Raw genomic sequence first — 18233 nt, forward strand, 5'->3', positions numbered from 1 at the left:
TTTCTTTCCTTTCCTTTCTCTTAACTTTGACATGTCTAAACAGTGAGAGAACATTTTCTCCCCATTCACTTGAACTTCCTTCTCTATCGATTAATCTTTCTTCAATTTCTCTCTTTTTCTTCTTTGTTTGTATTTATTTGGTTTGTCTTCTTCTTTCTCCTCCGAAATTTTAGAGTGTGTGTCATGCGAAGTGTGTGTACATCCATGAGATATCATGCTCTTTTTCTTTTCTCTCTCTCTTTTAATTTTTTTAATACGGAAAAAGTTTATCCTGTGTGTATATCTAACCACTAAACCTATATTATTATACAAGTTAATAAAAATGAATAATGATATCTCATCATATTATTATATATGTGTCAAAAACCACAATGATTTCTTTAATTTGATGCCTAGTGATGGCTTTAATTATATGTTTAAACTTAAGTTTAGATTTTGATGTCATATAATTACACATTTGGGTGAAAATGTCTTTTAGTAGATAGTACCTTCCTATAAATTAGGTGTGATAAAATGTGTAATGACTCGCAAACGACACGTTAAAACACATGTCGTGTCTTCCTATGGATTCAAACGGCTTTGAGGAAACACAAATTATAACGAGAAAAGTTACAAAAAATACAAAACCTGTATTTCACTCTTTTATCACTTACCCCCCCCCCCCCCCAACTGGACCCCACCCCATGTTGTTTTCTTATCATTTTCCTCCCATGTGATTATTTTCATCCAAGTCTACATTTAACACCATTAGTGATCGAATTGACTTACCCATTTTATCCTTGTTTTACCTATATCAAAAGCAGTAATCTATCATTCAAATTTTGGCTAAAATCACTAAATCAATAAAAGGCAATTTATTGTTGATGATCAAGATCTTTATGTTAGGTTAACAACTTTTATACAAGTAAAATAGGGATAAAGTATGCAGGTTAGTTCAATTACTAATTGTGTTTTAAAGTAGACTTAGATGAAAAAAAATCATAAGGTACTTAAGTGATATATATATATATATATATATATATATATATATATATATATATATATATATATATATATATATATATGTATGGGGTACATGATAAAAGAGTACACTGTCAAAATTTATATGTTATTTGAGCTTTATTAATTAATTATGTATTAGTATTTCAAAATATTATGGTTAATAATATTCGAATCCGGTTAATTATTTAATTAAGTTCATTGTGATCATGTTGTGATTTTGGGTTGATGGCATCTAATTGGATTGGACATAGTTGGGCAACAGTGTAGGTTTTAGTGTGACTCTGGCTTTCATGATGGGTGGAGCCAAACTTTCTGATTGGGGGATTTTTGCCTAGATCTTCTCTCTAGCCTATTAAACAAAAGGTTTGGCTCTGTGTGTCGTATGTGCTCCTATTGCAAATGTTGCCAAGAACGATATGCAATAGAGAAGAAAACCCTAGCATCAAGTTTTCCCTTCCTCCGATTCTGTGATCGCCTAACAAGGTACACACAATCACTTTTGATTCTATTAGTATCTAGGTATTTTATAATCATATATGATCTAGTGTTTTTAGAATTATCATAAATCATATGAGAATTTTTGAACTTTTCTCAATTGTTATTATGTAGTGTCAAAAGCTGACCCATCTATCAACTCATAACTCTTTGGTCTAAAATAAAGAAAAGAGTTACAATTTTGGTGATTTTGATACGACACTATATGGGTCATAGTTCATGTTTCAATTCGTGAATTTAATTAAGGTATTCTTGGTTTTATTTAAATCAATTTTTTAATTTTTGTCTGTCCATGTTTTTCATGATCCCCGATGAATAGTGTTCGGGTTTGAATTTTTTACCTATAAAAAAATCAGAAAATTATTTCTACAGTTAATGCAGATAAGTTATCTGCATTTATTTTTAAAACGACGTCATTTTGGGATTGAAAGATTAAAAAATTATAATTATAAAGACTATAATAACCCTAAAATAAATTAAAATTACAAAAATATCATAATTTTCATTCCAATACGACATTGTATTGAACTTCTGCAGATAACTTATTTACATTAACTGCAGAAAAAAAGAATCCTAAAAAAAAAATGTCGTGTTTGAATTAAACAATTTCATCCGTAAATTAAATGTTGATAACTCGATCCGTCATATATTTTGCCACCCTTAGAATAACCGCGAACACACGCAATTAACACATTATAATAGTAAGCCATACAATAATACCAAGAATCAACAAAATAAAAGGTTGCAACTTGCAACCATTACGAGATATAATCCTTGCTAACCGGAAAGGTCAAAACCCAAAAGAGTGGGTCAAGTCTGAATAAATCAATGGGTGGTTTGGGTATAAATTGATGGATATATTATTCACAAATTGAAAAATGTTTGCTTATGAATTTTGAAGTAACATTAATTTAATATTTTTATATTATCACTCAATTATGCAATATCATGTTATTATAAGAAGTTTGACTATCACAATATTTATAATTCAAAAGTAATACTTTTTTTTAATGAGGTTATAATGATTACGTGATGGTATAAAATATTTTTCAGATTAAAATTAGATATCTATTTACATTTGTATTAAATGTAATGTATTTTCAATTTTTTTTCACCAATTGTTTTGTTGTTTAGAGTTCGGGAATAATAAAGACTATCGTTTCGTATATATAAAAAAGGTAATACGAAAAAAAAATCATTTCATGTACTGAAAAACTACAGAGGCTTTAATTTTAAAATTAAATTATTTTAAACTTTTATTTAGCTATATTATTTTATATCAATAAAGGTTAATGTCATCGTAGTAAATCCTTTAGTCAAAGAAAAAAAAATATCCTTCACCAAAAAGATGATCAAAATATCATTAAAATAATTCAATTATAATAATCAAGATTTTTTAATTATGTAAGAAATCAGTAAAATCGTAAAAGTGGATCACAATTGAATCTAATATCAAACAAAAAACCGTAAAAGCATGAGTGTGATAGAAAGAAATTTTTTATAGCAAAAATAAAAATATTTTTTCCTTAATTAAACTCTTTTAATTTTTTTATTATAATATGCGAAAATTTATATTTATAACTTACTCTCCCTTACCACTTTTTATAATTATTTTCTTTATTATTGCATTAAAATTAAATTAACAATTATAAAATAGGATGAGGATCATTTTACATCGGTGTAAGACTTAGTCTTACACCACATCTCAACTGTTAATTTTCGTGCATCCAATAGTTATAATTTAAGACGTCATACGAATTTATTAATTAATCGTTAATTACACTACGAATATAAACTGATGATTTTCGTCCATCAATAATTGAGATGTGGTGTAAGACTTGTTAGTCTTACACTGCTGTAAAAATAACATGTCCCTATAAAATAAGGGTTCGTTTTTTCTGCAGTTACTGCAGATAAGTTATCTACAATAAGCCCAATACGATGTTGTTTTGGGATAGAAATCATGGTGTTTTTGTAATTTTAATTTATTTCAGGGTTATTATAGTCTTTATAATTATATTTTTTTAATTTTTCAATCTCAAGATGACGTCGTTTTGAAAATAAAAGTAGATAGCTTATCTGCTTTACCTGCAGAAATATTCTCCCCATAAAATAATATTGAAAGACAACGTTTCTTAAAAATTGGATTTTAATCTAACTGATAATAAACTTGTTGCAAATAATCAAGTGTGAATGAGTAGTGGTGAAATAAGTTTCACATAGTCTAGACTTAGACTAATTGAAGACCATATAAGTATAAAAGACCCACAAACCTACAGCCTTAAGGTTTTGGGTAAAAATATAGTGTCAGCCTACTTATTGTGGTTTCTCATTTGACCCATTGGTGAATAAATCATTTGCTAAGGTTTTGGGCTCCCTCGTACCATTTCTAACAGTGGTATCAGAGTCAAAACCAACGATTTGGCTGAGCTAAGTATTTAGAAGGCCTCTGCAGAAGGCTAGTGTGACCTTAATATTTGAAGAGAAAAAGACTTTCGCAGAAGTTGCTCTTGGTGTAAGAATAATATTGGGTCTTACACTTGAGGGAGAATGTTGAAAATAATCAAGGGTGAATGAGTAGTGGTGAAATAAGGGTTAAATGTGATCTCAGCTCACTTATTGTGGTTTCTCGTTCGGCCCGTTGATGAATAAATATTTTAGAAAGGTTTTGGGCTCGTGCCATTTGTAACAAAACTGACAAATATAATCTATCTCTTATAATATTCGGAAAAAAAACGTTGCTTAAAAATAAAACTAAACTCTTAATCATTCGAACGAATAACGATCATAGATTAATGAGTGTAAATTCTATTCATTATTATTTTAGTACAAACAATGAATAATTATTAGTAAAATGAGCGATTGAAGAAAAATATAATAAACAAGTAGTGTCCCAAAGGTGCAAGCAAAACCGGTGAGCTAAAACCTCAATCTTTGACTCCATCCATCATCTTCCTCTGACTTTATCTACCCTTCTCTGTTCAACAAACTCCATTGATGCATTCCAACCCCACTTTGTAATCCCTATAGTTTTGATCAAATTCACCTTCAAAAAAAGAAGAAAAAAACACAGTTCAAGAACACATAGTTTCTCTTTCACCATATAATTGCTCTCTAGTGTTGATTCTCCATGTCTAGAGAGCAACCTCCATCAGAGACCCACCAAAGGGTCAACTCTAGGAAAAGCAACAACGTTGTTCTCCCAGTGTTAGACCCACCTGGTGCGCCAGCTGTAATAACCACAGTTGAAAATTGGGATGTAAAGCATTACAAGAAATGGTTTCCTTGGTTGATCCCATTCTTTGTTGTTGCCAATATCATTGTGTTCATCATCACCATGTATGTCAACAACTGCCCCAAGAACTCGATCTCTTGCATTGCCACGTTCTTGGGTCGTTTCTCTTTTCAGCCTTTCAAAGAGAATCCCCTCTTGGGGCCTTCATCATTGACGTGAGTTTTTGTCCTATTTCCTTTTAATTTTCTTTTATTATGCTTATAATTGTATGGTACGAATTGTAGTTGTAATTGGGTCGAGAAACAATCTCTTTGCATAAATGTGAAAATGTAAGAGTAAGACCGCGTACAATAGCAAGTTAGGAGCCTTATATACCAGGATTTGCCCTTTTGTAATTGAATGATATCTAGCAGTGCAATTTATGGATGTTTCCTCAATAAAACCTGTGACCATATGGTTCTAAAGGAACAGCTTTAGAACTACTTCAGGCATACCCCTTGAATTGTTTTAATTAACTCAGAAAAAATTTAAATCATGATTTGATTGTTAATATTTGATTGTTAATGTTATTAAACAAGTGGTGTTTGTTTATTGATCAGGCTACAGAAGATGGGGGGTCTTGATGTAAACAGAGTGGTTCACAGACACCAGGGTTGGCGCCTCATCAGTTGTATGTGGCTACATGCTGGGGTTTTCCATATATTGGCAAATATGTTGGGTGTTCTAGTCATTGGAATTCGGCTTGAGCAAGAATTTGGGTTTGGTATGTTTGAAAAATTCAAAATTTAGACTTGGTCTTTGCTATGTACCTTGCAATTATCAGGTTCTCTAGCAGTTAAGCCCTGGAGCAACTTTAGTCTTTAAGATGGTTGTTACTAAATAGCACATACCGGTGACAGAAATATAGTCTTTATGGTTTTTCTGTTATTCTGTATTACTCAAAGTTTTGTACACCTAATATGGTTTTGAATAGCAAAGTAGATAGATAAAACTAACTAGACAGTTAGAAGTTTGTTATTTATTGTGAAAAATTATCAACAAGCACAGCACAGCTGAAGGGTAGACTATAAGACTTCTTGTAATTAATAGTTGGTGAAAGGTTAACACACGGTAGCCTCTAGAACTTTTAAATATTAACATTAAAAGGTATGATTTGAGGAATAATGTGAGCTGCACTGTTTATTATCTGGTAAATAAATCAAATTGACACCAAAGATGTTATATAGTTTGCCTGATTTAGCTCTAAATTCTTTACTAATTCTCGCATATTCGTGCTACAGTGCTTATTGGACTGCTATTTGTCATATCTGGATTTGGGGGGAGTTTGCTTTCTGCTCTTTTCATTCAGACAAACATTTCTGTTGGTGCTTCTGGTGCACTTTTTGGCTTGCTGGGAGGCATGCTTTCCGAACTCATTACTAACTGGTCTATATATGATAATAAGGTGCTTATTAAATTTCAAACTTTGTTCTGTGAATATCTCAAAAAGAAACTTAATGCTCTTTAAGGCAAACTACTGACAATCAATATTTTCTTTTCATGTGTAGCTAGCAGCACTCTTCACCCTTGTGGTCATCATTGTTATTAATCTAGCAGTGGGGATTCTCCCACATGTGGACAATTTTGCTCATATTGGAGGCTTTCTTACAGGATTTCTTCTCGGATTTGTGTTTCTGATACGTCCCCAGTTTGGATGGGTTAACCAACGATATGCTCGTATAGAATATTCTCGAGCTAAGCCTAAATTCAAGAAATATCAGTACATCTTATGGGTCTTCTCCCTCATCATTTTAATTGTTGGGTAAACATCTGAAGTGTCACTTTTTCTTAGATTAAGTTGCTCTAGCTAAAGTATATATTTAAGGGGAGACTTGAGCATTATTAACCCTGCTGACATATGAGACCTGGGCTTTACTCAAGTAGTTGGGGTAAATTCAGTTTTGGTTTGCCTTAAGTTTTTAGAGGTTTTAGATTCAGTTTCTACTATACTAAAGAAAAATACTTGTAGCATTAAAAACCAAGTTATTTGTTTTAGGCAGAATCTAAAATCATATCTAACCCATCAATGTCTTCTGTTACATTTATTGGATATTATAACTCAGTTTCATGATCCTAATCACTAAATAGCAGTTTTACACCTTCTCTTTTTTTTTAAATTATTTTTTTTTAGACTATTAGTAAGATAAATATTCATATGCTTCATATCAGAAATGAAATGATAAAAACAAGAAGAGTGGTATGAAAAGAAAGATATTTTAAGAAAATGATAGTAGTTATATGATGTTGTTTTAAAAGACTAACTGTTATTTCCACTTGAGTCTCACCTGGCTGGAGAGAGCTCAAACTTGTGATTACAAGTGGCACTAACAAATGAGTTATTGGAAATTTACACTTATAGCTGCAAATACTAAATCCTATGTTTTTGGCTACAACACTATATAAGAGTTCTGCAGAACATATCCTAGCAGGAAGCATAAATTGATAAATTGTTATATCTATATCTTGGAAAGCTTACTCTCTTTGTTCATTTTGCTCATGAAAATAATGTTGCGAGTCGATGCTACCGGAAAGATCTAGGGAAGCGTTTTACTTGCCTGAATGGCATATTAGGATCCCCTATAAGTAACAATTTTTTCAGCTTTGTACTAGGTAAGAAAGCCTGATGTTCCCGCTTACAGAAGCAGAAGTGATACAGAAGAGGGAAACTTCTAAAATGTCATCCAATATAATGAGAGCAAACCTGTATCTTAAGTAATGAATTATAAAGAAGCTTTGACCTAGTTCTAAAATTTACAAGCAGATTATAGCATATTATAGGATGTGTTGGTGGAACTCTACAAACTGGAGGCATGCTCTTTTAGTTGTTGATTGCAAGAGAAACTTGATTGCTTATTTGCTCAAATAATTTAGATATATGAGGATTTTCCAACTGAAGTAGTTGTGAAAATCATGACAGATCTGAATACTATTAAATGTCGGTCATCAAGTTGACCAGGAATGAAATGCTTAGGTGTTGTTGTAGTTATCTCCTTATATGTGTTTTTTGTTTTGGTGCCTCTGACAATCATGCAACAGCAAGTCTAGTTACTATAATTGTTTATTACTACTGAGAAGATCTTCTAAACCTAGTTTAAGTTTGTTGTGGACTTACCGGGCACTGAGATAGCTATGATCTCTTGAAACAATATTTTTCTGTTTCTTCCACAAATTGAAGCAACCTAAGGTTGATAACGAAATAGATATACCCTTTATTAATGTAAATATGCATGTATATATGAAATTCAATTTTATGCATGATTGCATTGCAGATTCTGCCTGGTCCATCATCTTATTTATATTCATGCTTTGTTTTTTATTTATTTTTAATCATTTTTACCTGTAGTTCAATGTTAAATTTGTTAGAATTTGGATATCCACACAGATGCAAGTGACAACCACACAAGTATATCTATGAAGAACTTTCTGTTGTCAAATCTATTCTCTTGATCTCTTGATCTATTTGATCTACTTGATCTCTTGATCTACATTTCATACAAACTATCAAAGGCTATTTATAAGCTATAAAACTGACCAACATAACTCCACACATAACACCCTCATTACTTTATAACTGACATAACTGACTCATTAATATTCTAACTGACATAACTGACTCATTAATATTCTAAGTGACATAACTTCAAACTCATTAATGTCCACTAACACAAACCTAAGGACATGACTCTTCACCAGAAAACTCTTCACATTTCTATTTTCTATTTTCTGTTTTATCTCATTAAAATTTAACCCAACAAAACTCCCCCTTAAATTTTAATTCTTTTTTTTGAATTTTCCACCGGTTGATTTTTTTCGCGCTGCTTCCATGTTGCACTCCTTTCTTCAATTTATTTTTTTTTGTCCGGCGGTTCCTTCATTGGTGGAAGATAGACAGTCTTGAATGTTCCTCTGTCGACCTCATCCTCCAATATACTTCCACATCCATTCTTACATGTATGATCTTCACACAAGTCATCATACTGATAAGTATCTGTATCACTATAACGTCCCATTAGTTTTACAACACCTATGCCAATTTTAATAATTTCAGATTCAACATGTGCTACATTAATAGCACGTTGGGCCTCTTCAACCATAGTAACCCCATCACTCATTGAGGACCGTTGATTCCCATCATCAAGCAAATAACTCAACTCATCATTTTCTGATTCCGCCCCACGATCTTCTTCTGGTTTACGCTTGAGCCAAAATGATTCCACCATAAAAGTAACTCTAGGCTCCTCATCGCCGGGTTCCCTATCCACAATCACACTTTCCATCTTTCCGCTTTCAGTTTCTTCATCGTCGGGTTCTTCTTCATCGAGTCCAGCTTCCACGCGCCTCAACAATGGAATCTCAGACCACCGTCCTCCAGGGAAATGGTCTCTTTTCGGTGGTGTCGACATCTTCCACTTCCACCATAAATTCAATGCAGTCTTCGACTTCTGACTTCCAACCCGAACCGCACCTATGCCGGTCTCCGACATCAACCTCATCACGCCGGGGTCGAGCTCTTCTCCAAAACATGAACTCGGTGATTTAGCCGGGATCTCACCCAACCCGGTTATCAACACGGAACTCGGATTCGCGGTCTCCTCCATGCCGGTCTCCATCAAGCACCTCGGCTTCTCAATCTCCTTTCCGATTTTCGACTCTGTCTCCAGACACTCAGGTTCCACGAAGTCTTCTACCTCGACAATAGACTCGTCGTTCCCGTCCTTCTCCGCTTCGATCTCGGCTCCTTCGTTCTCCTCATCTTCTATCTCAGCTCCTTCGTTCTTCTCCTCTTCTATCTCGGCTCCTTCGGCCGCAGTCATCTCCATCGTCTTCTTCTCCGAGTCGTCTCTTACGCATTCTGACACGTCAATCTCCTCCGCGGATGCGTTGCCGTTGGCAACCTCGGATTCCACCATCTCGGTCTCTTCTTCATCCGCATCATTTTCCTCATCTTCATCATCATCATTGAAGATTTCATCTTCTTCATTAATCAGATCAAAACGTCCAGGCAAGTATTTTGTTACGAAGGCCATTAGAAAATCCTTCCACATATTATTAAAGTCGCGGCAGTTCCATGTACGGAACCATTTGATTGCGCTTCCTCTGAGTCTTCTCATGGCTACCTGCCATTTGTCCTCCGTCCAGATTTTTTCTTTCCGAAAATGTTCCTTCAAACAGAGAAGCCAATCTAATGCTTCATCCTTATCTCCATGGAAGAGTGGCACTTCCATCTCGTTCTTTTCCTCCATAGCCCAAGCTCTGATACCAATTTGTTAGAATTTGGATATCCACACAGATGCAAGTGACAACCACACAAGTATATCTATGAAGAACTTTCTGTTGTCAAATCTATTCTCTTGATCTCTTGATCTATTTGATCTACTTGATCTCTTGATCTACATTTCATACAAACTATCAAAGGCTATTTATAAGCTATAAAACTGACCAACATAACTCCACACATAACACCCTCATTACTTTATAACTGACATAACTGACTCATTAATATTCTAACTGACATAACTGACTCATTAATATTCTAACTGACATAACTTCAAACTCATTAATGTCCACTGACACAAACCTAAGGACATGACTCTTCACCAGAAAACTCTTCACATTTCTATTTTCTATTTTCTGTTTTATCTCATTAAAATTTAACCCAACAAAATTGTCTAATGTGACAGGCTTACTGTTGGGCTGGTTGCACTTCTTCGTGGTGTTGATGCAAATGATCACTGCTCCTGGTGCCATTATCTGTCTTGTGTTCCAACATCAAAATGGAGCTGCCATACTGGGACAGCATATTGTTTGGTAAGCATTTTACCTGAAAGCCTCTTCATATGAATAAAATTTATCAGATCCCATGAAATGACTTATTTTTCACTCAATTTTATGAAACTGTAACACATCTTTAACCCCCTTTTTCATGTATTATTATAGTTTGTCGTGTTTGAAGGATATTAATAAATAAATATTTTTTCACTCCCTGATTTAACATTTGTAACACTTGTCAAAGAGTCTAATGCAATCTTTAAACTGCTTTCTTTTCTTTGCTGAACTCTCTAAACAACTTGGTGATCTTCAAAAATAAAAAACATATAGGTGTTACCGTCAACTAGACCAATTTTTTCATTACACATTACTTTATGATGATCAAAGATCCCTTGTACTTGGTGTTAACCATTTAAGTGTCTTTTTTTGTTCTTAACCCCTGATATTAATTCTTTTTGTGGTTGAGTGTTCTTTTTCTTCTTGTTTTGGTCTGGATATTAATGTTGTTGAAACATTATGAGTGCAGTCAAACCAGCTTGGCAACCAGCTAAACGTAACATGCTCAAGCAATGGTAAATCCAGTACATACTACAAGCAAGATCCAACCAGTTCCCAAATCCAGCAATTATGTACTCAGCTTTGTAGTTGAGTTTTGACAAAAAGGGATGATCGTTGGAATGAGATGTTCATTTTTTCATACCACTACAGTGCCATTTAGTTTATACCGATTGCCTTATTCAGGAAACAGGATCAAAAAACATACTTTTGCATTGGTAGATTTGTTTATCTCCTTTTGTATATATAATATTGATTTTTTTTAATTTTTTTTGGTACCTATTGTGTGCTCAGGATCAAAGTTACGCTTACAGTTGATATTTAATTATTATAAAAAAAATTGGGTTCATATTGCTTTGATGTGGATCCACTTGATTGGTTTTCAATTCCTTTATGAAGTTGTCCTAAGTTTGAATGGTTTGAATAATCTGTTATGTGCACTAATCTTTTTCATAGATTTCTTTACCTTTGATATATGTAGCTAATTTATAGATTTCTTTACCTTTGATATATGTAGCTAATTTAAGACATGCTTTGCTCGTAATTTAAAAAATAAAATAAAATATATATATCTTATAATTTTTATATGATTACATATATGATAGATCATATTGTTTGCAATCTTTCTTGGCGCTTTGGTCACAGGATCAACCAATCAAATAGCACCAATTCATCTATCATATGATAAATTTTATTTCAAATTTAGAAATAAATCTTAAAGGGATAAACCATAGAGGTGACAATTTGGGTTGAACTCGACGGGTCAACTCGTCAATCCGTCAAAACGGGGCGGGTTGGGTTATACTTTTCAATCCATTAATCCATCTCAACCCGCCTCGCTTAGTTGTGGGTCAAAATGGATTGGCGGTGGGTCGGAGCGGGTTGGTCCGCGGGTCAATTTTTTTTACTAATATGTAGTATTTTATTTGTCATTAAATTTTTGTGATATGAAATTTTTTTATCTTAGTACTCCCCTAGAAAAAACAAAGAAGAAAAACTTTATTTATTACAAAGGTTATTCATCTATTGAGACAAAAATAAATTTCTAAAAAATATTTTACTGAATATTAGTATACATTTAGGTTTGAGATTGGAAAAAAAAACTAAAGAGATTGTGAAATGAAAATAAGAAATATTATAAAATTAATAAAATATAATTTATTTTTATTTTTATTTTATTTTTTTAGACGGGTTGACCCGTCAATCCACCACAAAACAGGATTGAGATTTTTAACCCATATTAAAATACGGGGCAGGGCAGGCCAACTCATTTTTAGTGGGTTGGCGGCGGGCGGATCGACCCATTTTGCCACCTCTAATAAATCAGTGTTTAAATCGTTAGTGTCATAGATTAAATCTTTAGCTCCACTAATTTAAAAACTGAGGATGTAAAGTTGCATGAGAATTGAGGATTATAATAAGTAAGAAAACTGCTTTACGTTTTTTAGTGAGTCATGGTAATTCCAACGAATTGATGCAACTTCAGATAAACAAAAGTCTCAATTTTGCCATTATAATAGAAGTAACAGGGGTGAACTCAGAACCAAAAATCCTTGACTTCTAGAAACTAAGCTAGAAAAGTGAGGGTCAAAAGACTAAGTTAGAAACAAATCTAAGTTAGGCACCAAAGTTTTCAGCTTAGTTACTTTTTTTATAAATAACTAAATACATAACGATATAATTAGGAGTGTAAATAGGTTGGATCGGGTAAAATTTTTACTTAAATGAGCCAGATCTATATAAAATACTTAAGATCTGGTCTGATCTGTCAGTCTGTGTAGACTCAAATTATAAGTCTGATTTGACATATATTTAAAAATCAAAAGTCTTGTTTAGATTTGTTAGTCTGTTAAAGTCTATTAGGCATTCAATAATTAAAAAAAATAATTAAAATAATGTTACGTTATTATTCAAAATTATTAAAATAATAATTTACTTATTTTATTTAAAATAAATAATATAATATAAGTCGGTCTGTAGACCTATAAGCTCGGCATATAAAAGAAAAATTTATGACCTACTTTTTAAATAGTTTTTTTTAAGCTTAAACATGATCATTTTCATTATATGTAATAAGATAAATCCGACCTGATATAAGCCCAATCATAAACCCCTAACTAAATCATTTAACTAAATCATTTACATCCCTAAATATAATCATCGTGATGAAATGAAGTTACTATTTCTTATTGGAATCAGTAATTTAGCTTACTACCTCCTTATTTTTCTAAAATTTAGCTAATGGGTTTTTTAATAGACATTGTAGTATCCAATGGTTAATGGGTTTTTTTATAACTTAACCCATTAATCATTAGATACTACAATCCCTGATAAAAAAAAAAAACCCCTTAGCTAAATTTTAGAAAAATAAGGAGGTAGTAAGCTAAACTACTACTTCCAATAAGAAATAACAATTTCATTTCATCACTATCACTGTATCCCTATATATTTTGGAGAAATGCTCAAAATAAAGGAATAGGATATTGTGACAACCAAGTAGGGTTATTACTATGTTACTACCAATCAATCTCACTGTTAGATTGATTTTTTGATTTGACGGTCTTAATTTGATCCTTATATATACCCTCTCTCTTCCCTTCTCTCTGATTGTACTCTCTACCGTCACTGCCGCCGCTGCCCATAGCCGTCATCTCGCCGCCCACTCCACCTCCGCCGTCGCGCCGCCCCACTCCACCGCCTCGCCGCTGTCGTTTTCAACGATACCTAGTAGTTTGTCATTTTCAACAAGCAGAGGTTAGTCGTTTGGTTGGATGAGATTCATTTTTTATGATATTTTGTCGGCTTTATGTTTCGGGTCACTTGTTTGGTTCTTCAAAATGAACAATTTGTTTTGATATAGCTTGGATTTGTGTTAGGTTCTGAAATTTGAGTATATGGTTGGATGTTGATTTCGATCTATTGTAGTTATATACAAATGTATGCTTCCATTTTACTTGGAGACTCTCTTTTTTCTTATATTTTTTAAGGTATTTGAAGAATAAACTAGTTTTACCAAACGAGTTTTTTTATCTATTTCTGTTCCCGGGAATAGAAATTAAAAAAAAATCGATTTCTGAAAAATTGTCATGCACACTCTAATTTTAATATGACCAGGTCATATGAATCTCAATCAACAGTCAGCAATTAATGATCAATAGTCTGCACTTTGAATATTTCTTCTCTTTCATTTTATAATTTGTCAATAAAATTATGACAATTATTCTCTAATTGAATGGTTGAGATTCATCACATGACATGATCATATTAAAATTAGATATGAGAGATCCATTTCCATATGACTTATCTGTATGCGCAATATTAATTATTAATTATCAAGCAAATAATATATTTTTTATACATTCGAAACTATTGCATTCGAATTTGGATGACTTTTACCATGTAAATCTATATCTTAATAAAAGTTTATTTCTTTTATATTATTTAAATTTTAATATAATTATATTTTTAAGTATCGAATATATATATATATATATATATATATATATATATATTTAAATATTTAAAAATAATATATATATATATATTTTAATGGAAGATAATTTTTTTAAGCCTCAACTCAATATGCTAAATTATAATTTCGAGAGTTATGAGTAAAAAACGACCTATTATAAAATGAGCTTAGTGGCCACAATCAATTACCGGCAATTTGTAGGCCAACAATTAAAAAGTGCAAATTTATTCCTACACACAGTTCTAGTTCAAAGAACAATTTTCTGATACAGCTCTCATGCATTAAACTATTGGATTATAAAAGTTTTTATTTCAACGCCTTTGGGCTTTCTTTCACACTATCATTATTAAACAGTACACATCATTTAAAAGCACGTTGTGGCCTAACTTTGAATAAAACTTTAACCGGTAAACAATTGTGCCCTATATGTCTCGAAATATTTCTGAAATTAAAAAGATGAATATAATTATCATATACAGCCAAGAGAGAGAGAGAGAAAAAGAGATAAGAAACATGAAATCATCCGGTATTATTTATGGGATTAATGTTTGTTATCTCTTATACACAAATAAAGTCTTGCACGTACACAAATAAATAGCATAGATTCCATATGTTTTTATGTGTATATGTAAAGAACTTTGGGATACACCACCCCAAAAGCTAGTTCAAAGGGTGGTGAGAGTGTCCAAGGTCTTATAAACTTCACATTAGTTGCACATACAACCAATGTGGGACTATATATATATATAAAAAAAAATTATCTCCTACACGAAAAACACTAATCCGATTATATATTCATCATTTGCAAAAGCTACAAACCATAAGGAACAAAGAAGAGCTAGCACTGACAAACAAATTTATGATAAACGATTATTATTAGAATAAAAATTGTAAGAGTGGATACACAGAAAGAATCCTAGCCACTGCCACCAAAACGAGCCTTTAGCTTCTTAACTTGTTCAACATCAAGTAAAGTAGTTTGTGACACGATGTCAGAAGATAAGGTGTTGCCAAATAATAGATGATCAAGTATTTGCACACCTGGATTTTCACTACTGAAAGCGATAATAGAAGTTGCTTTTCCCACACCTGAATTTACTACAAAATGCATTTGTCCTTGTGGAATAACAAACAAATCACCCGGTTTCAGTGTCTTGGAATAAATTGCATTATTTGATGTAATAAAACCAGCAATCATTTCACCTTGCAACATTATTATTAGTTCAGTGCCACCAGGATGAGTGTGCATTGGGAATGATCCACCTTCAGCTAGGTCTAATCGTGCTGCAGATATGCCAAGCCCATTTAAACCTGGAAAATTATCAACAAATGCTGCGGTTGCTGCGGCTCCGAAAGAAGAATTTGTGGTGTCTTTAGCTACAAGGCCAGAGAACACAAAGTCATCGACTGTTACTTCATTAGGTGACTTGCATGGATACCCTGAATTGCTTTTTGGAAGCTTTAGATCTGCTACACAAAAATCATTGACAGAAGCTTGGACAATAGATAAGAGAAGGGCGAAGAGAAAAACAATGTAAACCATCTTGTTCATAGTGTGAAGGTAATGTGAAATTGCTTTAAGGCTGATCTGGCTTTTGTATAAGGATTTCAAATACGTTAAAAAATATAATTTATCGTTCTTTTATGAAAAGTCAATAAATACTAATTAATGTTATATCGCCCCAAACATGTCACCAATATTCAATTAGAATTATTTGTCCCTTTATTTCAGAGTCAATTATGAAATATTATGTTATACCGATACCGACACGGGACATGATATATGATATAACACTCCGACATATTAATTTTAAAAAATTTAGATTTTGACACGTTTGGACACATTTTGATATTAAATAATATTTTTAATTTATATAATATGTATTATATTTAATATTCAATAATTTAATAAAAAAATGAAACTAATCTTATAATATTCATCAATTTTACAAAGAAAGATAAGATATTCTGAATATTTATATTAAACTCAATAAAATGATAATCATAATCCAACGAATCTAATAGTTGAAACTAAAAACGTATCCAATGCAAATTTTGAATCCTTTTTTAAGTATCTGCAACGCGTGTTTGAATGTGTGAGAATGTCGAAATATCGAGAAATATAGAACATGACACGTCAAATTTTTTAAAGTATCGGTTATGAAATATATATTTTTTGGTGAAAAATCGGTTATGAAATATTAGTGATGAATAAAGAAGTTTAAAACAATTAACGGTCAATTGATAGCAGAGAACGTGTGAGAGTTACCAAAATTTAGTAAATGTGTATGTGTACTCCTATTTCCTAACATAAATTTAGTCAAATTCAAAAAACCGATTTTAATGTCCAATTTTCAAAAATCAGCGGATTAATTATATAAAAAACCAAAATTCAAGCTTAGTTACATATTGTCAATTGATAGCAGAGACGTTAGTTACCAAAAATTGAATTGATGTATGTGTATTATTCCTACTTCCAAACATATATTTAGTCAAATTCAAAAAACCTATTTTAATGTCCAATTTTGAAATGTCAGCGGATTATATACAAAACCAAAATTCAAGCTGAATTACATATTGTCAATTTTTTAATGATTTTTTAATTTCAAATAATACCAAAAATTGTAAACCTCGTATGTCCACAAGCTTTGCATATAACTGTAATAACTAATATGCAATTTCGTGACATATAACTGAAAAAGTAAAGCTAATAAATAGTAATGCTATTCGATACTAATCTGATTAATGAATAATAATTTAATTCTTTTATAAGAAGGGTTTGAAATACTCAAAAAGTAAAACTAATAAATATATATTAATCTAATTTATACATGTTATGACTGATTGATATCAATGAAATCATTTCATGAATGTTAATTGAAATGCTTAAAAAGTTAAAGTCAATGAATAGTAATGCTGTTTGTACTAATTAGATCAAGAAGAGATCTGGTCCCATAAGGGACTAGTTAGTTATATTTAAAAAGGGTTCGCTTTTTCTATGATCAATGTAGATAATTTACTTACATTGAGCACTGTTGTTTTGAGGCGAAAATTAAGATATTTTTGTAATTATAATTTGTTTCAGGGTTATAATAATCTTTTTTATTATAATTTTTTTAAATTTTAACCCAAAATAACGTCGTTTTAGGAGTGAATGTAGATAACTCATCTACATTCACTGAAGAAACATTAAAGCCATTTAAAAAATATGTAGATGGGTGGATTATTGGAAGAAAGTTCATTCTTCATAAAAATTATGAAAGAAAATTTTGTGCAAATAAATTTATTAATTATTTTTAATGTGATTTAGAAATAAATTTTAAATTAATACTATTTTTGGTACACATGATTGGCTAAGCCCAAAAAAAAGCAAATAAAAATAAAATAAACATTTTATTTTTAGTTTAATTTAATATAGATTAAAACTTTAATTGACAAAATTTAAAAATAAAAATATTATTGTTCGTTAACATTAATAAAAAGCAAATTAAATATAAGTTTGTTTTTCTTCATTCATAGTATAGTTCACTTTCCAAATTGTTGAACGAACTAGGAAAAATAAATGGGTGCAATTAAAGATTGTTCATTTCATCCCATTACCCCAACATTAAATTCAATTTCACTCTCTTTAAACAATATATGATGCACCAACACTTCAGAAAGAGT

General features: G+C 31.7%; 2 protein-coding genes across 2 annotated transcripts; one reads left to right on the top strand and one right to left on the bottom strand.

Annotated features, from left to right (window-relative positions):
• The first annotated feature begins 4517 nt into the window (after positions 1 to 4517).
• On the top strand, positions 4518 to 11385 carry LOC133314447 (RHOMBOID-like protein 1). Its single transcript, XM_061515925.1, has 6 exons — positions 4518 to 4947; positions 5332 to 5495; positions 6013 to 6176; positions 6280 to 6533; positions 10453 to 10579; positions 11067 to 11385. Exons 1-6 carry the CDS (start codon positions 4628 to 4630, stop codon positions 11187 to 11189), a joined length of 1152 nt encoding a protein of 383 aa, XP_061371909.1. The 5' UTR covers positions 4518 to 4627; the 3' UTR covers positions 11190 to 11385.
• Positions 11386 to 15483: 4098 nt separating this feature from the next.
• Positions 15484 to 16119, bottom strand: LOC133314465 (germin-like protein subfamily 3 member 1). The gene has a single exon (XM_061515950.1). It carries the CDS (start codon positions 16117 to 16119, stop codon positions 15484 to 15486), a length of 636 nt encoding a protein of 211 aa, XP_061371934.1.
• Positions 16120 to 18233: the final 2114 nt, after the last annotated feature.

This window comes from Gastrolobium bilobum, unplaced genomic scaffold, assembly GCF_033153095.1.
Source record: "Gastrolobium bilobum isolate Gb01-03AN ecotype WA unplaced genomic scaffold, APGP_CSIRO_Gbil_v1 utg80331, whole genome shotgun sequence".
Classification (NCBI taxonomy): domain Eukaryota; kingdom Viridiplantae; phylum Streptophyta; class Magnoliopsida; order Fabales; family Fabaceae; genus Gastrolobium; species Gastrolobium bilobum.

Bases quoted from the DNA above. Each gene is read 5' to 3' on its own strand.
- LOC133314447 (XM_061515925.1), top strand. From the start codon at position 4,628: ATGTCTAGAGAGCAACCTCCATCAGAGACCCACCAAAGGGTCAACTCT. The intron at 4,948-5,331 runs GTGAGTTTTTGT...TTTATTGATCAG, and splicing joins TTGGGGCCTTCATCATTGAC to GCTACAGAAGATGGGGGGTC. The intron at 5,496-6,012 runs GTATGTTTGAAA...TTCGTGCTACAG, and splicing joins TGAGCAAGAATTTGGGTTTG to TGCTTATTGGACTGCTATTT.
- LOC133314465 (XM_061515950.1), bottom strand. From the start codon at position 16,119: ATGAACAAGATGGTTTACATTGTTTTTCTCTTCGCCCTTCTCTTATCT.